This window comes from Protopterus annectens, chromosome 6.part1 (assembly GCF_019279795.1).
Source record: "Protopterus annectens isolate FY-2018-M chromosome 6.part1, PAN1.0, whole genome shotgun sequence".
NCBI classification, from domain to species: domain Eukaryota; kingdom Metazoa; phylum Chordata; order Ceratodontiformes; family Protopteridae; genus Protopterus; species Protopterus annectens.
Window position 1 is genome coordinate 424,708,899 of NC_056738.1, and position 22,965 is coordinate 424,731,863.

The window sequence follows — 22,965 nt, forward strand, 5'->3', positions numbered from 1 at the left end:
TTTCCACCCTATAGCGCTCCACTATCTCCAACTCATGTAGCCCCTGGTAGGTTACACTTGGTCTGTACACTGTTCTCCGTCTCCTCACTGTGGGTTGTTCACCAGCATTCACATCCTCACCACCCTCAGCCTCTTGCACCTGTTGTTCTATGTTGCCTGCTGCAGCCCTTCTCATTTTGTAGGTTTGTTTGTTAAAATTTCCTCAGTGGGAAAAACCAGTGGGGAAGGTGTTTGCTTAGTTTATAGTAGTGTTCTGGGCTGGTCTGGTCTGCTGCCTGTGTAATTGGCTGATTCTGATAAATTTCACCTGCCAGCTAAGCTAGTTCTCCTTGATTACCTTCCTACTGCTGTTTTCCCTTCCCATTGCCTTCCTGTATAAGCCTGTGTGCACACCGTGCAAACAGAGTGCTAACATGTGTATGTTGCTGCTATTTCCTGGTTTAACTTTTTTGTCTTCCTGTAAAACCCGCTGTGCGGTGCACACACTCACTTAGGCTTTGTAAAGAGTGCTACACAGTTTAGACACACCCCCTAGCTTAGCTGTGTTAAGCTAGGGGCAAACCTGAGCCACAGTGCTTCACTCTGCTTACAGTATACCTGACACCCCCCCATGATGTCACCTAACTCCTAGGCTTGTACCATGCTGTTCCTACCCTTACACTGTTGGGAACTGACTCACATGCTGGGGAAAACTGGGATTCACTATCCTTCCCCTCATTTGCATAGGATTGCCTGCTAATGCATAGTTACGTGTCTCACACTGAGCCAACCCCCTTAACAACCACTACTCACTGGCCATGTTGTCTTCTACCTGCCATTGACTTGCATGGCAGAATACTGATTTTAGTTAGAATGCTTAATTTAGGTTAATTTTGTTATTTTCCCCCTAATCCCGTTTGCGCGCCACTGCCCTACTTTTAAACAGCCGTGATCAGCTCAAAAATAAGAAAAGTTGATGTTCGTATTTTGTTTTATGTTGGCAATGGCCTTATACTTGGCCATTGGTATGCTTTACTACATGATATGCAGCCTTTATTTCATGTTGTTGTAGCTCCATTTTGGATTTTGCAGAAATGTACTCGATTACTGAGTACATTCTGCAGTTAGCCCTAGCCTTACACGGACTGTTGCAAGCTTCCTGGATTGCAAAATCACCTCATTTGCATAGATTTCTTTTGCAAATGGAGTGATTTGCATACCAGGGCTTAGTCCGTGCAGGATTAGTGCAGGAGTGCTCATGCACACCCCTGCAGGCTGTTCCTGGATCGTACTGCAGACATATTGCCTGCTTGTGCTCCTGCACCGATCTTGCACTCCTTGCAAGCGTTTGAGAATCCAGGGGGTTGTGTAAACAAGTGCGGACGTTTTCCCCTATCAGTTTAAAAGTTGTTTTAAGTAATTGAAAAACATTTATTCTGTGGAGCGATTGTATTTATTTTACTTTGTGGGGCTGGTAAAGTGTTTTACAGTGTTTTTTTACTGTCTTTTATCTGAACAAAAGTGACTTTTAATGACTCAAGTTTTACCAGTTTTGGTGTTTGTTTTCCCTGGGAAAGAGACCCCATTTTTGGTTTGACAATGCAACGAAACAAAAAACAAAAAAAGTTAAGCAAATAGCCTTTGCCACCACAGCAGGCTGCCAATTTACCTGAGCTACAGGTGGGTGACTCTGTTGTGGCCAGTAGTTGTACTTCAGACCACTCATCTTTTGACCTGGATTCTTGTCCTTTTGCACCTGGAGCCATTATGAACTGGAGGAAGGTGTAGATATTTTCCTTCCTCTTTTCCTGGTAGATGCATATGTGGCAGGGCTCTAGCTTCCCTTGTTCTTAAGCAAGAAAGGCCTGAAGTTTTGTCTCCCTAATCACTGACTTTATATCACTGTTCTAGAGCTGCACATCAGTTAGGACACATGAAACACCTGGTGGATTAGTGGTTGAAATTCATCCCATTTATGGGACTCATCAAGGAGGATCCCTTTTGTTGGCTATAACAGATATTTTCTTAACATTAAAGTTAATGTAAGGTAGATTTTTCTTGATAGGTCACAGATCCCTTTCCCCCGTCCGTGCTTTCTGTCTGGACTTGGCTTTTGGCACTGTCTGTAATCTGAGTAATACATACTTAAATATTACTTGTTATTTATATAACTAACAAGTCCTAATTGTTTCCTGACTTGCCAGTAGTATGCCCACTAGTGGTTGAGGAAGATTTGTCAATTCAAGGGATAGGTGCATTTATTTTTTTTGAAGTTTGTGATGACATAATGTGCATGGCATGATGCATACACACATGCATATATACACAAGCACATGCACCGCACACAAACTCCTCCAAGCAGGGAATCTTAAGAGAATTGTGATGAATTTTGACTGGTGGAGAGTAAGAACCCTCTCCTATAACTACGAAGGAGATTTCTTTATAGATCAAGAGTGTCCCTCTCCTATAACTACGAAGGAGATTTCTTTATAGATCAAGAGTGTTAAGAGTAAGAATTTTTCTGTTTCAGAGTTAAAAGACCTTAGCTGCCTGGAATCCCTTTGTAAATGCTTTCTGCCCTGTACAGTTCAGTTTACAAAATGTACGTCCGTTGTCAGCACATGTATGATAAATGTAATGAAATTAATGCCTGTACTCATTTCTTTCTGTTACAGAATTGGGAGGCCCTACAGAGGAAGAGCTGCTTCAGCAGTTGGACCAGTGTGATCTTGCTTTGACACGGACTCCTGATATGAGTCCTGCAGTATCTATTACCCATTCTGCAACACCACGTGCCTCTATGACCAGGTACATTAGGCAGAAGCATAACAATTTTGTTGTTGATTGGATTTTAGAGTTCTGTCATACTTGGATTATTTGAAAGGTATATTCAGAATGGCACAAGTAAGATATGCTGTTAAGCATTAGTTAAAAATTCTGGAGCAATAGTAGAATGAGGTGATGTATAGCCATAGACTGGGATTAGAGCAAGACAGTGCTCTTTTACTGTTCTAGTATCATCCCTGCTGCTGCTGATGATGGTTGAAATTATTTGACATCATAACATAGCTTGAAATGTGATTTTGAAAATCAAGACTGTTGCTGCCTTGCACAACATTATTGGAATTTCTTACTGGCAACTTCCTTTCTTCTGGAGTGTTTTAAATTAATCTAGTTAAGTAGTCTTTACCATTTATAAAATAATGAATAATGAATCCCAGGTGGCTAAATATGTAGTTGGTGTGCAATCTAGCAGCAATGGTTTCAACTCCTTCAGCAATGTTATTCACTCCTGGCTAAATAAATGAATCTTGTCATTCTCCAAAGACTGGTTCCTTCTCATAATGAATATATGCTGTTTGATGCCATGGTTCTTGTTTGTGTGTGTTGCTTGCCTACTTTCACTGGCAAGAAGAAGTCAGCGTACCATGAACTTGAGCTTTCACTATTGGCAACATAGGTATTCTAAAACTACTGCCATTGGAATCAAGGTTCTTGCCCCTTACTTCATTTTGCCACAGTAAGGTGGAAAGTTAACCTTTTTGGTTTTCTTCAGTCCGTATGTTCTTGGTTGTTTAAGAAGTTAAAGCAGTCACATTCTTTTAGTAAGTTTGTACATTACTTACAATGCATAGCTGTGTTTATCTCTTTCTGGAAAATAACTAGGTTAAAAGGAAAGGACATTTTTTTACTTAATTATTAGATCACACAAACTTTTCAAATTTATACTTTCTTTTAATATTATTCCAAAAAAACTTTGAACTCTTATTTCATTCAGCAACCAGTCTTTATTCCATGTACCCACGTTAGCATTTTCATACCTGGTCTACATCAGATCTGAAAAGAAACTACAAATTTTAACAATTTGTGTGATCCACTGAGTAAGTAAATTATTGCTTTGCTAAGTGGAATGTTTTCTTTTATCCTAGTTATTACTGATCCCTAAGAGTTTCTTCTTTCTGATGCAGGTTTAGGATAGGGAACAAAGCAGCCGTACCTCAGTGGATTATTGCCAGAACTGTGTTTGTAGAAAATGGATACATCATAATTACTCGTGGATATAGCATTATGTACCCTTCTCACTGGGTCTTAGTTTGAGGTGTTACTAGAGCTCACCATTTTTTTTCAGTAAAATCATGCATTCTGTGATATTCTTGAACCTGGCTGATGCCGTTTGATGTGTGCCATGGCTTTATAAGCATGCTTATTCCCAGACCCCTCATTTTTTTTTAAAGCTTTCATAGTTATAATCTCAAGCCTTGCCATCTGCATCAATGTCATGTTATGTGTGCATATGCCTGTAAGATTACTGATGAAGATCATACTAAGATTACCAGTATTGTCTAAGGGAAGAGCACAAAGCTGATAACTGCTGCGAGTGCCAGACATGAAACCTAACGATGAGCACTGATGGTGGGAAACATTAAAACCCCAATTGTTAAAGATGGTGGCTATTGAAATCTCTTCACAATGAGACTGCCGGGAAGGCCCCTTTGACACCCTAAGGCATATGATGGAGTGTAACTACAAAGACATCTCTTATGCCAGCCAGGTCAAAGCCTGAATCGCCTTGACGTAAGTCCAGTCAACCCTCAAGACCTTCATATGTGAGTTTATCCAGAAGTAGCAAGGGTCAGAGCTCAGACAGGACATTAACCTTGCTCAGTGACCTTGGGTTTGGAGTAGGCACTTTCTCATCTTCTGTCTTGGGAGGGCATCCATCTTTTTATGAAACACTGTCTCTGAATGCTTTAACCTGAAAGTGGCAAGCAGAGATATGTCCTTTGAGTCATCCAATCAATGCCTGAGGGTATTTAAGATTAGCGAGACTCCTTTTAAGTCCACTCCTCCCCACCCCTCATACTTGTAGGAGAGCATACCCTTGTTGGTGAGGGTTCTTCTGGTCTCCCCCCTCTAGGGATTGCATCTCGGCTCATAGACATCAAGAAAGGTATTTGGTGTCTTGTGGGAGCTTGAGTTGTTTGTGCAGGAAGGCCCTATTTAGTGAGTTTGGCCTGAATCTTGTGCCTGACCTATGCAGGCCCTACTCCACGCCATGTTGCTTTGAGTAGCATATTATCCACCACTGGTACAAGATCCCCTGATACGTGGTACCAGTCTGTCACACTGTTGCCCCTAAATGAGCTCACACCTGCAAGTAATGAGTGTTACGTCCTTACTATCCAGATCATATGATAATTTATAGCACCTTGAAGCCACTGTCTTAGAGACTGGCAAGGATAATGAGACCACCCTTCCAGTCTCCATCTTTGCCTGTTTTCCTCACATTTTGAGATGCTGTTAGGCTTTTGAGCAGCTTAGATTGGCTTCTGGCCTCTATTCCTTCCATACCTCAGAATTGCTTGAGGAGGTTTGGGTCATCATTCCCCTCTTGAAGACAGTTTATGACCGATGGTATTAGCAGTAGTTGCCAGTGCTATTGCATAAAGTGATAAAGCCCTAATTATGATCCCAGGCAACACAGGTTTGATTAATGACTCGGGCATCTGAGGTGTAGGCAAGCAGGGATAAGTGTACCTATCCCTGTCCCCCAACAGTAAACCAGGACATCCCCAGCATCTGCCCCCTACCCTCATCACCAGGGAGCAGGTCTTTAATGCCCTCTCAAAGGCAAAAAGTGCAGCCTCCATGGGACCTGACAACATCCTGGCTGTATCCTACCTGAACTCACACATGAGCTCTCGGCACCAGGCGACTCTTCAACCAAAACACCAGCTTTATCCCGTCTGAATTGAGGACAACCACTGTCATCCCTCTATACAAAGGTGGAGCATCCACTAACTCAGGCAGTTATAGGCCCATCAGCCTAATTAGCCTGTTGTGCAAGGCCATAGAATGCATTATTATGGTCTTTAGAAACAAGGACATTAGTAACCTCCAAACACTTGCCTCCCCCACAATTTGGTTGTGCCAAAGGAAGATCATGCCTGTTAAACTTGGTTGACTTCTTCGAAACAGTCACCAAAGCCACGGATGAGGGGAAGATGGTGTACACTGCCTACCTTGACCTAGCAAAGCCTTCAACACTATTCCCCACTTGGGCATACTAGATAAACTCTCCCAGCTAGGCATCAACCCATACATTACTTGATGGGTAGCTAACTGTCTCACTGATAGAACCCATTCAGTCAAAATAGGGGAAGCCACCTCTAGTAGTAGACCCATAATGAGCAGCGTACCCCAAGGATCAGTCTTGGGTCCTCTACTGTTTGGGATATACTTTTTTTGAGGTGCAAGGCAAAACCAGTGATCTGTGGCTGACCAGGTTTGCAGAAGACTACATAAAGGTACATAAAAAATTAGGAACCTTATATAAACACAAACAGTTCCTGTCAGACCAAGCATGAATCACCCTAGCCCAAACCCACCTTTTGTCTACCCTAATGTATACATCACCAGTCCTAACTCACATCAGGAAAACAGACCTAGACAAACTAGAATCATGTTACAATAAAATTGCAAAATTCACCAATAACTCCACTTTTAGAAGCCATCACTGTCTTGCCCTAAAGGAGCTACAGTGGTTAGAACTCAGTCACTTAATTAGTTACCACCAACTAGTGCTCACCTTCAACATACTAAAGAATCCCCACAAAACTCCAGCCCTAAACCAACTATTTTATTTTTTTACTTATTTTATTTTGCATTTGTTGACCAGGCTAGTCTAGCTGGATATATGTCCATTTTCAGTAGAGGCCAGGGGAGAAAAGCTCCACAACAGCTGGATGCAACTAATATACATCAGTAAATATAGACATAAGGTGATACTAATCAACAATTGGTTATACATAGTAACAAAAAGCCCTACGAGTTAGGCTTATTTGCGTTACAAAACAAAAAGGAACAGCAATGAGGGAAGGATATATAGCTAAGTATATAGAATAATAGGTACAAGACAAAAATAGACAGTTTTGACAACAGAGTTTAAAGCAGAAAACTTAGTAAATAAGAAAGGTTAGTTGTGACAAAAAGAGTTTCAGCCAGGATTAGTGCATGGACACAGACATTGTGAATTAAGGAAGGTTTTTAGATGCTTTTTGAACAGTGGAGTAGATGAAATGGATATAAGATTACTTGGAAGTTTATTCCAAAGGATTCCAATGGTGTTAGTAAATAGAGAATCACCTGATTTGTTATTGGATTTTAGGGTTGCAGCTAGTAATTTATTAGGTGAGCGTAGGGTACTTAGATTTTTATATGGGTTGATCAAGTTAGAGAGAATGGGAGTATTTGTAGGGTGATGGTTAGTTGTTGAAAAAGAAGCTGGTTTTGCAGTTCCAACCATCCTAGTTTCCTTAGATTTTGAAAATGGTCAGTACGGAATGAGGATCCAGTGGCAAATCTGGCAATGTTATTTTAAGAAGTGGACAGCTTATTTTGATTATTTTTAGATATATTTGTAAAAATTGGGGAGGCATAGAGAAGGGTGGAAATTAGGTGAGTTTGGGCAATAGTAGTCCTGGCTATAGGTGTAAGGAATGGTTTTAGCCTATAGAGGAATCCCAGTTTTCTATTCACTGATTTGATGGTTGAGTTTATGTGCGAGTCAAAGTTGAGGTTATGGTCAATTGTTACACCTAAGAGTTTATTAGTTGAGTCTGGTACTATTGCAGTGCCATTATTTGATGTAATTGTGAAATCAGTAGAGGGACACTTCTGGCTAAGGGTAAACAGTAGAACTTTTTTTTGGGAGTTAAAGAGGAGTCAGCGTTTGGAGAACCAGTTTTCAACTAAGGTAAATACTTTTTGGGTGTTAGACTGAAGTTCAGCAGAAGATGCTGCGGCGCAGATTAGGGTCAAGTCGGTGGCATATTGAATACAGATGGTTTGAGGTAGGGATGTTTTCAGGTCATTCATAAAAATAGAAAAGAGGAGGGGCCCCAAAATAGAGCCTTGTGGGACTCCCTGCGAGACAGGGAGTAGAGTAGATAGGTTGTTGTCCCAGATGACTGCCTGTTGTCTATTTCTAAGATAGGATTCAAACCATTTGACTGCCTGAGTGTCAGTTGAAAATGAAGTAAGTATATCTGTCATTAAGTGATGATGCACCATGTTAAAGGCTTTGGAGAGGTCTAGAAAGAAAGCTGAGGTGAGCAAGTTGTGGTTTCGATTTTTATTAATTGAGTCAGAAAAGGATAGGAGTGCAGTAGTAGTACTATGAAAAGGCCTAAAGCCATGCTGGCAGTTGGCTAAAAGATTATTTTGGAGGAGATGATCGAGAAGTTGCCGGTAAATACATCTCTCCATGATTTTTGCTAAAGGAGAAAGTAGAGCTATGGGATGGAAATTAGAGAGTTCAGTTGAGTTTCCTCCCTTATGTAGAGGTATAATATATGAGACCTTCCAAAGAGATGGTATAGTGCCTTATGTGATGGTCCTATTAATTAAGATAGAGATAGGGTAAGCAAGTACACCAGCTGTAATTTGCAGAAATTCAGCTGGAAGGAGGTTAGCTGAGGGGGTACATGGTTTTAGTTTTTGAAGCTGTGTATGGATGAGAGAGGTTGGAACATGCTGTAATTGGAGGGGAGGAGGTAAAATGGTTTGTGAGGGTGTGTTGGAGATGCTGGCTGGTGATAAGGTACTTGCTAATGATTGGACTGAGTCCACAAAGAATTTATTAAAGGAATTGGCAATTTGGCAGGGAGAATTTTGAGTCAAATTAGCTGGGGTTGGAGTTTTGGACTGCCCTGGGTGGAGTAGGCTATTTATACCTGACCAAAATTGTTGATGTTGTTTTTTTTTTGGGCGTGCTGGAGCTTATGGTAGTAGTTCTTTTTATCTTGGACTATTGATTTTTTTGTAACATTTCTCAACTGTCTAAAGATTTCATGATCAGTTGGGTTTTTAGTATTTCTCCATTTAGACCAAATTCGATTTCTTTGAAGGATTTTTTGTCTTGTCTCCTTAGTGAGCCAAGGTGCAGGTTTGCTCTTAGTTCTGACTGTCCGAGAGGGGGCATGGTGTTCTAGGATTTGTAAAAATTTATTGTTAAAGTAAGAGACTGCTTTGTCACGGGGTAGATATTTAAGGGGTGACCAATTGCAAGCTTTAAGTTCGGCTTGAAAGCTAGCTTGGTTGAAGTGTTTTTTGTTACGGATAGTTCTATAGATTGTGTGGTTAGCTATGGGGTTTTTTTTGTCTGGCAATGAAGGTAAGAGAATGGTCACTAATATCATCAGGAAGTATACCTGATTTATAAGAAAGGGGATTACTGTTAACTAGTACTCAGTCTAAGGTGGTTTTCTTGTTGCTTAGTTTATGGGTTCTGGTAGGGGAGGTAATGGTTTGATTGAAGCCATATAGGTTTATATGAATGTTTGGCTGGGAAGAGTTACAACAGTTCCAGTCAATGTTAAAGTCTCCAAGGCGTATGGTTTCTTGTGGAAAGGATGTGGAGAGCCAATTAAGGACAGTTTCAAGAGTGTTAATGTTGTTGCCTGGAGGGATATAGGAGCAGATTATATATAATGATTTATTAGCATTTATCTGTAGTTTAGAGATTAGGATTTCAATGCTATTGGGTGAGGGAGGTTGGGTATTTAGTGGTGTAACCTGTAAATGAGATTTATATAATATTGCTACACCACCACCCTTTTTAATTAGGCGATCTGATCTCAGGATGTTATAACCTGGTGGGATTATATCATTATCCTTAGTAACTGGTTTGAGCCATGTTTCTGTAAGACATAGGATGTCAAAAGAATGTACGTGTAGCAGGGCATGAAGATGGGTTATTTTATTATGTAGGCTACGAATATTGAGGTGGCCTATGAGGAGAGAATTGTTGGAGATAGTGAAGATGCGAGAAGTGATGGGATGGTCAGATTGAGGATCTGAGATTGTATTATTTGAGCCTGGGTTAGGATGTATATCTCCATGCAGTAATAGGAGGTGTAAAGGGCTGTGAAGGTGTTTCAATAATTTATAGAGGAGAGGGGTTTGTTTTCTAGTGTGTGGATACATAATATGGGTTATTCTATGGAATTTAGGAAGAAGGTAGGATGATAAGGATGTTATGTACAAGTGGGTTTGTATGGCTAGAGGAGAGATTGAAATTGTGTGTTTTAAGGGCAGCTGAAAATTAAAGAGGCTATGATGCTCATAGCAAGTAAGGTAAAGGGAAAAAATAGGGGGTAAGAATAGTGAGAAAGAGAAGGCCATTATTGAGGGTAGGCCGGTGTATAGTAGACATGGCTGGGAGGAATAGGAGATAGATGCTAGGAGATATGAGATAGAGGTAAGAGCAAGGTTAAAGGGTAGAGTTGTTAAAGGAAAAAACAGGTGATAGGATAGGTAAGTTAATGAGATTGTGAAAGGGTGGAGTAGGAGTAGTTTGAGATAAAATGAGGTAGATGAAGGTAGCAGGGGATAGGATGGGTAAGTTAATGAGGAAGTGAGAGATAATTGGTTAATAGAAGATAGGGGTGTGGTTTGAGTAGTATAAGGTTAAGTGCACTGGGGGTGGGTGGGAATTGGGGATAGGGTAGGGGAGCGAAGTGAGCCCACAGGGCGAACAAAGCGGGTTAGAGCAAGTGAGAAATAGCTCACATAAACAATCAATGAAATAGCATAATACAGCTAACTTCTTGGAAGTAAGAGGTAAGAGGGGAGTGCTAGTATATTTATAAAATAACGAGGGCTAAGGACTATAGCAGAAAAAAAAAGAGGAAAGGAGAAGGAACTAGACAAAGTAAGATAAATGGCAAGACAGAAGAGTATAGCAAAGTAGTTTAGTGTTGAACTAAAATAGATAGAGGTAAGAATTATTTAGAAGCTGATAGGAGCCTTGGGAAGGGAGCCCCCCTAGTGGACAAAGTTTAAAATTACATTTAAATTATGTAGGAGGATGAAGAAGAAAGAGGACAGAGTTAGACAACACAAAACTAAGGAGAGACAAATACCCTAAGGGGGAGATAGAGAGGTAGGCTGCTGGGTACCTGGTTCAGGTAAGAGATTTTAATACAAAGTACTACACTGTAGCAAATGACTAGGTTTTGGTAACAATACACAACTTCTCAGCTTAGTAGAGAGGTCAGACATACTTTCTCCGATTTTTTGGATGGAGGGAGATTTGAAAAATAGGTCAACAGCTTCCTTTAGTTTGTAGTTTGAAAGTTGAATTTAGGTTGGGGGTTCTTGCAGGGTAGGCAGGTAGCATACACAGGTCTTACAACAGGATAGAGTTTATAAGCTAGGTGGGTTAAGGAGAGGAGAAAGATGGCAGTAGTTTAAAAAACTGTACAATAAAAAAGTCTAACATGTGACATAGAACAAAAATTAAGGTTGAAAGACTGAATATGCATTAATAAACAACATCTTACACATGCATTCCTATGTAGAGAGCCACCACATACATCAAGAATGATACTATGTAGCAACTGCAGGATAGGATCACTTCAATAATCGGCATTAATTTCAAATCATGTAGGGTAGAATTAAAAAAAATAGTCCATTAACAAGCATAGGTATACATCAGACTGGAAAGAATTTGACATTATCAATCAACTGATATTGCAATAGAATAAGACAGTAACAATCAAATAAACAGCTTCATTTAGCTAACATTAGTATTCATTAGTCTACAAAATAATAAAACAGTATCAAAACAGAAACACATTCAAAAGTTCAGGAGTAGAAAAAAAATTATAGTCCTCATAGACCTAATGTTGTTAAGAAAAGGTAAGTTAAGGAGCTATTCTGCAGCATAAGTAAACCTTAACATTTGTATATATATATATATATATATATATATATATACATGTAATAAGAATCAACTAGCCTGAAACAATGTGTGCTTTTAGCACATATATTTACAGCCACTCACCAACAAAAAATCAGTCGGTGGTAGGCCAATAGGTGTAAATAAAACTTCCGATAAAGGTGGCCAATTTACTAAACCAATATTCAGCAAACCATCCTCTACGCTCATCCAGCAAAACCCTGCATTGTATATCCAAAGGCAACAATACTGCAGGGAAAGATGGTTGGGACTTATCAAAGTGAGAGGATACCATCCACTTTTAAGCCAAAGAGCTGTTTCTTAGGCCGAGAGGAAACAAGAAAGAGGGCACAGCCTCTTATAAGCAGGGTTTAGTTATGCTGCTACCTCTTAATGTTGTGGCTTGTTGTTGTGACTTTCGGCTTTTCCCAGTTAGGGGTCGTCACAGCGGAACTCCGGTCTGCTAATTATTGGCAGTTGATTTTTACGTACCGAGTTGCCAGCCCTGATGCACAACCTTCAACGAAGGTACGCCCATTCACGCATGTCTCCACGCAGAAGACGCTCTGACTGAGAGTCGAACCGGACAGCGTCTTACTTTGAGGCGACAACGCTACCGCAGCATCGCCACCGTGGATTCTGCTGCTACCTCTTAATAAAAGAATAAAAGTAGCTAATAAATGTATAGAATTTGCCTGCATTTTAGATGGTTTCATTGAGTCATCCAAAGAGTATTTCAGCTTTAAAATTGCTTTCACGTAGTGTATTCATGCTACGATAGACCACTCTGCACTTAAAATTCAATATTTTCAATAGCAGCGACTACCAATAGGGTTGTCACTAGCAGAAACGTCCGATAAAGGTGGCCAATTTACTAAACCAATATTCAGCAAACCGTCCTCTACGCTCATCCAGCAAAACCCTGTATTGTATATCCAAAAGCAACAATACTGCAGGGAAAGCTCTTTTCTCTCATACCATTGCTAGGAAATGGAATAACCACCCCCAAAATATCTCTTCAGCACCATCTATCCCACTGTTCAAAAAGTCACTTATGTCACACCTCTTTCAGTCCTGGCTCTATCCTTGCATCACATAAATGCTTTCTTGCTCTCCTCCAACTCTTGCTACCCTCCTCTCTTCACTGCTTACTATCTCTACTATACAGTACTCAAACACTCCCATACAGGGACTACTGTGTGTAAACTATTATGTCTTGTGTGATGTCTCTTTGATTGCATCAGTTAATGTGGAGTTTTTTTTCTCCCAAATAATACCATCCAGGGCCTACTATGTGTAAATTAAGCTTGCTTGGAACAAACTATTGTATAATATATCATCTGAAGTAGTTAACTTCATTTGTGCAGCAACCTATGGGAATCGGATCCGACCTTGGATCCGAGCCGGCAGTTTTTAACAGCTTTAGATCCGAGCTCCAAGCTCCCCCCCTACCCATAATCCCCTGCCAACCCTGACTGACCCAAATCTAGTTTGCCGTGGTTAACCAAAAGCAGCTTGATCTAGAGTTCCAGGCATTTTTTTTTGTGAGAAAAAAATTTACCTTTTCTTCAGTTTTTGGTTGCGAGTGTTTCCAGGTCCATTTTTGTATAAAACCCTCTATAGTTTAACTTTATATTTTTTGTCATTTATCGCCCCCTTCCTTTGTGGTTCCCTTAGGGTTGTGTGTGTGTTTGGGGCCTAACGTGTGTGGTTTTCACTTTTAGTTAAAATGGCTGAGGCCCCAAAGCCGATCTTTTCTAAATGCACCGAGTGTGGCCATAAGCTGTCCCCGGCGGATGGCCACACTTGGTGTGTCTTGTGTCTTGGGGTTGAACACCTGTCTTCTGGTTGTAACATCTGTGTGGTGTTCAACCCCAGGGCACTCAAGGACCGGAGGTCTAAGCTAATTCTGGCGGGTCTTCTGCCCCCGGATTCGGCTTCTACCTCCAGTCCTCCCGTGGCTCCCGCTGCGGCTGCGGCGGCTGCCACTCCTGCTTCCCTCCCCCGGCCGGGACTCAACCTCCTGCCTTAGGCCCAGAGGAGAGGGAGGCCAGGAAAGAGAAAAGGAGGGAGAAACACCACAAGCGGCTGGCCGAGGCCTCTGCTTCAGCCCCCCCCCCGGCTAAGCGGTCTTCTCCCTCCAGGACTTCTGGGTCTCCTCCGTCTCAGATCCGGTCCCCATGCTTTTCACAGGGTCCTGAGGAGGAGGAGACCCGATCTCCTTCGAGGTCATCGAGGCGACACTCCCGTCCCGCCTCGGTGGCCTCATCGAGATCAACCCGAAGTCTCACGGATGCAGATTTGGACTGGATGATGAGAAGATTCCTCCAGGCCCAACTGCAGATGGGAGTGCTCCTGCCTCCCCCCCCTCCGGGGGGGGGAGTTCGACCCCTTTTTTTGCCCCGATAGCTCCTTCTCCATCCTGCTTCCCGGGCTCGGAGTCTTCAGAGCCGGGCAGCCTTGGAGCTGGGGGTGTGTCGGCACCGATAGTCTCGGGTACTTCGGTGCCGACACTTCCCTTGAGTCTGTTGGGTCCATTTTCTTCGGATCCGAGCTCTCGGAGCCGAGGGCTGAGCTTTGGATCTGGGGGTATCGGTATGCCTTCGGCTCCGTCCAGGTCGGAGCATACTGGTCTGTCAGATCCGATCGCTTCGGCGCTGGCCTCAATCCATCTGTCGGATCCGAGTGCGGGTCTGCTTTCGGATCCCAGAGAGAGCAGCTCTACCTCGGCATTCGACGTGGTGGAGAGGGCCCTGTCGAGAGATTCCAGGCCCCCGGCCCTTGCCACGGCTCCACCCTGCACTCCTTCAATGTTGGGCCCGACTTCCATCACCCGGCTCCAGGGACAGCCTGCTTTGACGTCCCAGGTCGTTCCTTTGGAACAAGATGTGGCTGGTGAGACCTCCTCAGACAGCCCCCCCCCGAGGAGGTTACTCACAAGCGAAAGTGCAAAAGGAGGCACCTGGACTCCCCCGAGTCCTTGACTGAGGACACAGATTTGGAGGAGGGAAAAGGCTCCCCAAGATCACCCCCCGAAGATGTCTCATTTGGTGACATCATGGAGATGCTCAGGATAAGGGGGGGGGTCTGCCCCAAAGCCTACCTCAGATGAATCCGTGTTCCTGGAGGCATTTGAAGCAGGCCCGTCTACCTCTTGGGTGTCCCCTCCGGGCGACCCCCTGGTAGATTTGATTACTACCAGGGCGTGGAAGGAGCCGGACACTGTGGAGCCAGTCCCCAAGTGCCCGGACAAAATTCTCAGCCCACCCTCTGACAAGTCCCACTGGAGTAAGGGTCCCCCTGTAGATGCCATGTTGGTGGCGGTGGCCACCAAGAGGGAACTAGCTCAGGAGAGTCCCTCGGTTCATCCCCCGAGCAAGGAGTCTCGGTCGATGGACCGTTTAGGGAAGCAGGTCTTTAGTTCGGCTACCTTGTGAGGTCGCTGAACTACATTGCACATGTGCTTCGACTACAGCGGGACCTTATCAAAGAGTACACTGCGTCGCCCTCCGAGTCCATGTCGGTGGAGGACAAGCGATTGCACTCCACCCGGATGGCCGCTCTCCGATCCATATCAAACACCTCTATGCGGCTACTGTCCCATGCCACGGAAAGAGCCGCTAGAGCCAGCGGAGCAGGCCTTGTCATGAGGCGTCAGGCCTGGCTCCGGCACTGTGATTTCGTGGAACCCTTCAAGGCGTCTTTCGCTAATGCCCCTTTCGATGGTTCTGCCCTTTTTGCCAAAACTGTTCGCGATACCTTGGTCCAGAGCGAGAAGGACGGGAAGATGTTGTCTGCTGTCGGAGTCCGCTTCTCTGCTCCCCAGAGGTCCTTCTCCAATAACCAAAAGGGACAGAAGAAGATGTGGTTCCGGAAGTCACAACAGTCCCGTGCAGCTCCGGACTTCCAGCCCTTCCGCAACAGAGGAGGGCAGGGTGGATGCCGCCCTAGAAGCAGAGGGGGCCCGCGGAACTTTGGATCCAGAGAACCCTTCTCGGACCAACCCACGCAACACCCCTGAGGGGTTGCCCAACTGCTCCACTCTGGAGGCAGTTGGGGGGCATTTCTCGAAGCACCTAGCATCTTGGGAGTCCATCACGACAGACTGCTGGGTGCTTCGCATTATATCCAGAGGATATCAGATTCATAGGTTCATAGGTTCATAGATTATTACTAGGCTAACTGCCCTTGTGAGCCATTTTAAGCCTAGCCAATTATCTCTTGTGAGACTCAAACCCTGCACCTTGTGTTTGTAAGGCAAACACCTTAACCATTAGGCCACCCTCCCAACCCCCTTCCCTCTTCTCTCTTTACCCACGCAGCCCCAGATACCTCCCCGATGTCCCACCCAATCAGAGGGAGGCTGCAGCAACAGAAATCCAACAGTTGCTGGAAAAAAGAGCCGTCCAACACATCCCCCTAGACCAGTGCGGGTCGGGGTTTTAGGTTCTTCTTGGTGCCAAAAAAGACAGGGGACTTAAGACCTATCCTCGACCTCTCCACCATGAACCTGTCAGTAACCAAAGAGAAGTTCCGCATGGTCACCCTTCAATCCATTCTCCCCCTTTTGCAGGAGAATGACTGGATGTGCTCTATAGATCTCAAGGATGCGTACTACCACATTCTGATGGACAGGCGATCCAGAAGGTTCCTCCGCTTCTGGCTAGGAGCCAGTCATTTCCAATTCAGGGTCCTTCCCTTTGGTCTCACCACAGCCCCCATGGTGTTCACCAAAGTGTTAGCGGTGATAGCGGCCCACCTGAGGCTCCAGGGAATTCAGGTCTACCCATACCTGGACGACTGGCTCCTGACCGCCCTGACAAGGCATCTAATCTGCGCAGCCAGAAACTACTTTCTTCGTCTAGCTCCCCGGCTGGGGATCACTATCAACATAGAGAAGTCGTCCCTTACCCCGACTCAGACTATAGACTTCATAGGGGCCAGATTAGACACAAACAAGCTCCTAGCTTTCTTGACCACAGACCGGCTACGAACCCTGAGGCTACATGTGCGGGCCATTCTACAATCTCCAGCTCCTCCAGCGGAATTGGTCCTGAGGGCTCTAGGCTCAATGGCGGCGGCAATCAACCTGTTGCCAATGGCGCGTTTGAACATGAGGGTTTTACAATGGACCCTCCAGGTCCAGTGGTCCTTACTTTGATATCCTCTGAGCCATCCCATTCCCCTCAGCAGGGCTTGCAAGAGGGCCCTCTTATGGTGGCTCCAATCTCCGAACCTCCAGGAAGGACGCCCCTTCTCTATGGCCCCTCCCCTAGCCATGGTGACCACAGACACCTCCCGCCTCGGGTGGGGGGGGGCATTATTCGGGCAGGACAGTCCAAGGCACGTGGGACCCCATGGAGACCTCTCTGCATATCAATGTCCTAGAGATGAGGGCAGTACTGTTAGCGTTGCAAGCACTTCAGGACCTTCTTCCTGTAGGAACGATTGCGATTCAGACGGACAATATGTCTGTTGTCTGGTACATCAACAAACAGGGGGGAACCAGGTCTTACCCACTCTGTCAAGAGGCCATGAGGGTGTGGAATGGGCGATCTGCAGCAACCGCTTTCTTATAGCAACTCACATTCCAGGGCGGTTTAGCATCCTAGCAGACAGACTAAGTCGCACCATCCTGTACGACTACTTCGCTCTCATTTCCCTCTCCGGGGAACCTCGGAGAGATGCTCTGGTGCATGCTTGGCCTCCCGGTCTACTTTATGCTTACCCTCCTCTTCCTCTGATGCTGAAGTTTCTACAGAAAGCCAGCCGGTTCTGGCCTCATCAAACCTGGTTCCCTTACCTTTGGTCTCATCTAGTGAATCCTCCTTGGATTCTGGATCCCCATCCAGATCTAATATCCCACCCCCTAGATCTCCCAGTCCCGAATCTGGACAGACTCAAGCTCACAGCTTGGCTGCTCCAGTTCCACTTGTAGCTAGGACTCCCGGTATCTCTTCCCCAGTTAAAACTATTCTAGTAGCAGTGCACAAGCCTTCTACTAGAAAGATCTATAGTAGCAAATGGAAATGTTTCTCCATTTGGGAGGAACGTCAAAATTTGGATCCTTTCACAGCTCCTTTGCTCACAGTATTAGACTTCCTGTCAGGGCTGTTTCATCAGGGGGCTAGCTCCTCCACAGTCAAGGTTCAACTAGCAGCTATCTCTCATTATCACGTGGGAAATGAACTGGGCCCTTTGATCACCATGAAATTGTGTAAGACTTTTTTGAAGGACACCTTTCTGCTCAGACCTCCAGTGAAGGATGTAGTCCCTCCTTAGGATTTAACGCTGGTGCTTCAGGCCTTGACAGCTCCCCCATTTGAGCCTGCAGCTTCAGTAGGTCTTACATTTTTGTCATGGAAAACGGCCTTTCTTGTCGCTATCACCTCAGCTCGAAGGGTCTCTGAATTACAAGCCCTCTGTGTAAAACCCCCATATTTGACTTTTCACAAGGATAGAGTTTACCTCAGGACCAATCCCTCTTTTCTTCCCAAGATTGCCTCTGAATTGAATATTAACCATTGCATCAACCTACCAGTTTTCTTTCCTAATTACCAAAACAAAGGGGAATACAAATTACACTCGCTGGATGTGCATAGACAACTTCACTTCTACATCCACAGGACATCTGGTCATAGGCAATCTGACCAGTTGTTCGTCTCCTTTGCCAAATTTAACTTGGGTAAATATGTGTCTAAAGTCACGCTGTCTATATGAATTTCGCAGTGTATCCTTTTAGCATATGAAAGTTTGGCAGGCCCGCACCTCAGGGAGTCCATGCCCACTCCACTCGGTCTATGTCTACCTCTGCGGCTTTAAGAGCTAGAGTCTCTTTGGATATTTGTTCGGCAGCCACTTGGGCCTCATCTCATACCTTTATTATTCACTATAAATTGGACATTATCTCCAGAGGGAGAGCATCCTTTGGCTCTGCAGTGCTCCGAAACATCCTTCCATGAAGGTCGCCCAAGGTTCAGGTAGCTGGGGACTCTGTCCCATAGGTTGCTGCACAAATGAAGTTACCTACTTCAGATTAAGAAGTTATGTACTCACCATAACTTTCCATCCGAGTAGGTAAACTTTATTTGTCAGCAACCGTCCCTCCCTCCTGCCCCCTCACTTATGAATGTTTTCATACTCAGGTTCATGGGTGTTACCCACTTTATCTTCGAGAGTAATAGTCTTCAAGCAGTATCTGCTTTTGGGCAAACTTGATCTGAGGTCAGTCAGGGTTGGCAGGGGATTATGGGTAGGGAGAGGAGCTTGGAACTCAGATCTAAAGCTGTTGAAAACTGCCGGCTCGGATCCAATTCCCATAGGTTGCTGACAAATGAAGTTTACCTACTCAGATGGAACGTTATAGTGAGTACATAACTTCTTATTTTTGATTGTATATTTGCCACTGTACATATTGTCTGATGTGGAGCTTTTCTCCCCTGGCCTCCGCTGTAAATAGACCTCGTTCCAGTCGGACTTTCCTGGTAAACAAATGTAAAATAAATAAATAAAATAAATAAGCTGGGAGCTGTCTTAAATTCCCATAGCGATGTGAACATCCTCCAAGAGGGCCTTACTCAAACTAATGACTGATGCCAGAAGCATGGCCTCAAACTGAATGCCAAGAAATGCATCATTATGCCCTTTGGGGAAAATGGCGTCCCCACCAATTATCACATTAATAACAATGTACTTAAACACACAATCAGTCTTGAGGGACTTTGTCACTCAGGTTTATAGCAATCTGATTTTTGACCACTGCATTGCCTCCATTGTATGGAAGGCTTTCTACATGACTCATCTCATAAGTAAGTGTATTTCATCCAGGAACAAGGAGGTCATAACATCGCTGTACTCAACCCTTATCAGACCCATTATTGAGTACAATGTCCCCTTTGGCATGTACCTTGCCAAGCACATGCAGCAACTGATGAGACCACAGAGGTTCCTGACCAAGAAAATGCAGGGTCTTAAACATATATCCTATACAGTTAGGCTAAAATGTGTCTGGCATACAAGGCTATCTCAGACCCAGCCTTGATGAAGTTGTTGCATATCCGTCAGTCAAACTCCCCTCACGCAGCCCACACACAAGGCCTCAACTTGGTCTGTGACATTAATGAAACTTGTTAGCAGGATAGATATGTCCAAAAGACTCCCCCATCTGTGGAGTAAACTCCCTCTCCATGTCAAGCAGAGTACCTCACTAGCCCTCTTTAAGAGGAAACTCGACGGGATGGGAAACAGAAAATACACCCCTGGGGTCCCACCTGTGTCCCTGCTGGACAGAGGAAACAGTTGCTGACTTTGTTGGAACATGGGAAAAATTCTTGGCTAGGCTTAAAAGGCCCTCTGGGCCAATAGCCTAGTATCGTCCTATGAACCTGTAAAAGGGGAAAGGTATAGTAGCAGTAACAGTGTGCTTCTCCCTTGTCAGCTTCAAAAAAGGCATAGCCACATTTATTCACTGCTGATCCTCCCATACTCTGTTTGGTCTAGCATAGGTCCTAAAGCCCACACCAAACAAGCAGTCCAGAGCTTTGGACAGATGTGGAAAGAGTGCATTGTTGGAGCTTAGGGTACTCAGCTACTCATCTTTGATGTCCCATTTCCTGGTCCTTTTGAGGAGGATGGTGCTGCAGAATCTCAAGGGTGGCTTGGAGTTAGGGCTAAATTTGTGAGTGCCTTCTCAAGACCCATGTCACAACCTCCATATTAGATTGACATGTCTTATTGTAAATTTGTCTAGGATGGTGCTTAGGCTAGGTTCGCTCACTTGTATTTATCCTTACACATGGTGGCATAACTGTCTTCCCTCAAATAAAGCTAAGAAACAAGCCCTTTCAGATCACTTTTCTGAGGAGTATGCTGTTTTTTCAGCATGTCCAGGAGATGGTAAGTGACTTGAAGGGGGCATAGCTCCTATCCTGTGTAGAAAGCATCTACGTCCTCGCTTTTGCTATATCCATTAAACCCAGCCAATGCCAAAAGAGAAAGAAAACGTATTGGCATCTAAGGAAGACATTTGAGTCACACCATCTTGCCCCTGCGGCAGCAGCAGCAACACTGAAATTTGGCCATATTAACCTGGCCCTACTGCAGTCTTGGTATACTGTGAGACTCTCTAATAATTAGACAGTTGTCCAACTTCATCTTGGCTTGGAGAATCATACCAAAAGGATCAGTGTGTTCTTGGCCATATTCTGCAGTTCTTAGGTCTTCCCACTGAGAGGGTTCCATCAGTGAGTCCATCAAATTCAACAGAACATTTGGGAAGGCCCAGTCATTGCTGCTTATAGGAACCATGGATAATCAACCTGAGCTGGGGGAGGGGTTTTAATTCCGACTGGTCATGTTCCAAAATAAGTAGGATGACTTCCATTCATTTCTGAAACTCCACAACTTCAATCACTGCATCTAATATGTATGGCTCAGGATGATCATCCTACAGAGGATTATGCCCTTGCTCCTGCGGAAGGTCTGGATAGTATCACTGGATAAGATGGACATCTTTTGGCACATCATTATCTGGGGTCCACACAGAAGCCACCTCCTGGAATATTGTGGGTGGGCATCACTCCTAGTACAAAGTGCTGCCATTTGGGTTTTCCTCAGCACCTAGATCCTTTACTGTAGTGACTAAAGCTTTGAAGAAGAAGGGACTGTGGGTAGTCCCTTACTTCAGTATGTGGTACCTGGTAGCCCCATCCAGACACCTCCCTGGAGGTAATCCTATTTTGAGTGCTGTTGGTTGTGGATGCAGTCCTTAGTATTGTAATTTGGAAGGAGTCCTCTTTTATCTCAACTCAGATAAAGACCTTTAGGGTAAATTTGGACTCTCCATTGTTAGTTATTCCTGCCTTGGAAAGGACCCAAAGATGTCATGGTTTAGGCCAGACATTGCTGCATCTTTTGGACTGAGTGGCTGCTGCAGTCGTTATGGTGGCATTTGTTTGCCTGAGAATGTGTGTGTTGCAGTAGACTCTGCGGTATTGGTGACCTTAGAGCCATTATGTTTTAACAGCCCTTTTTGCTGGTGTGTGATCTTTCTCTCTGGGCCCTAGAGTGGTGTCTAGCTACACACATTTGATGTGTTTTCCACTTCTGCAGCTGACCATTACAGGTCTTTATGACTCCTGTACTGTTTGCAGGCAGGGGATTTCACCTAGACTCCCACATTGTGCAGGCTGTATCATGCCCTCAGACAGGGAAAGGAAAGGGAAATCCATATCTGCCGTTCGGAGCTTACAGTTGGGAAGGTTTTGGAGAAACTGTTGCTTCTGGGTCTGCCCAGTGCTGGTCAGATAATCCAGTTCATTTTGTGGTATCTAAACAATGAAGGGGATACAGTCATCCCCCCCCCCCCGTACAGAGGATCATTGCTTAAATGACATTGGGCATACACCCTTTTTTCAGATGTTCACATTCCCAGTGAAGTTCAGTGAAGTTTCAGATGCTTTGAGATTAGAATGCAGTCATTTACCTGAGGTCTGAATTCAGTGACAATGCCTGGTCATGGTCTTGGAAATGTCAAACACTCCATAAATCAACCTGTTTGCCACATGGTCCTTCCTATTTGCTCATTTCAGCAGGGCAGAAGAGAGGTAGCAGTGGATGCATTCTGTCTTCTGCAGTATGGGAGGTTCTTGTACACATTCCCATAATTTCCACTTGCTCCTTGCCGTCTGGCAGAGTTCAGAGACGAAATACCAGCTCTCATCCCTGTTCACTCTTTGTGGTTGAAAAGGATGCTACTTGCAATTCCATTCTTTAATCCATGGTTATACAGGAAGAGCTCCTGGTTCTAGATGATGTATCCCACATGTGTTGGAAATCAGCTCTTTGTCAGGCTGAAGAAGACAACTCATTTTGACAGACTAGGTGGCACTGTTCTCAGAGCTGTCTGTCCGTAGAAAATCTGTGGTCGGGTGGAGTGACAATTTGCATCTTCTAGTGAGTCAGTCTGCAGATAACAATTCATGGGCACGTCTGTTGTTTCATCCTTGAATATTCCGAAATCATAATTGTGTGCATATGTGCGTGTGTGTCTGTGTGGGTGCAAAAGAGAGAAAAAGAGAGACGTTCCTACATAAGATGACCTTGTGGAGAGCAGCATTGTGTCCCAACACTGTTTGATCAAACAGTTCCTTAAAGTATTGCTGCATCGTCTTATTTGTATGGTAGCCTTCTGCCTTGTTGGACTTTAACTTCATGGTAGGCAGGCTTGCCAATAGATGTTTGAA

General features: G+C 44.3%; 1 protein-coding gene across 2 annotated transcripts in view; it reads left to right on the forward strand.

Moving 5' to 3' along the window:
- Positions 1-22,965, forward strand: part of LOC122805610 (BTB/POZ domain-containing protein KCTD3-like) — a 2,987,990-nt gene that overhangs the window by 2,830,348 nt on the left and 134,677 nt on the right. For both annotated transcript variants that reach the window (XM_044075857.1, XM_044075858.1), the window contains one exon: positions 2,655-2,787. In XM_044075857.1, coding sequence (XP_043931792.1) covers positions 2,655-2,787 — 133 coding nt within the window. The remainder of the gene's footprint in view (positions 1-2,654; positions 2,788-22,965) is intronic.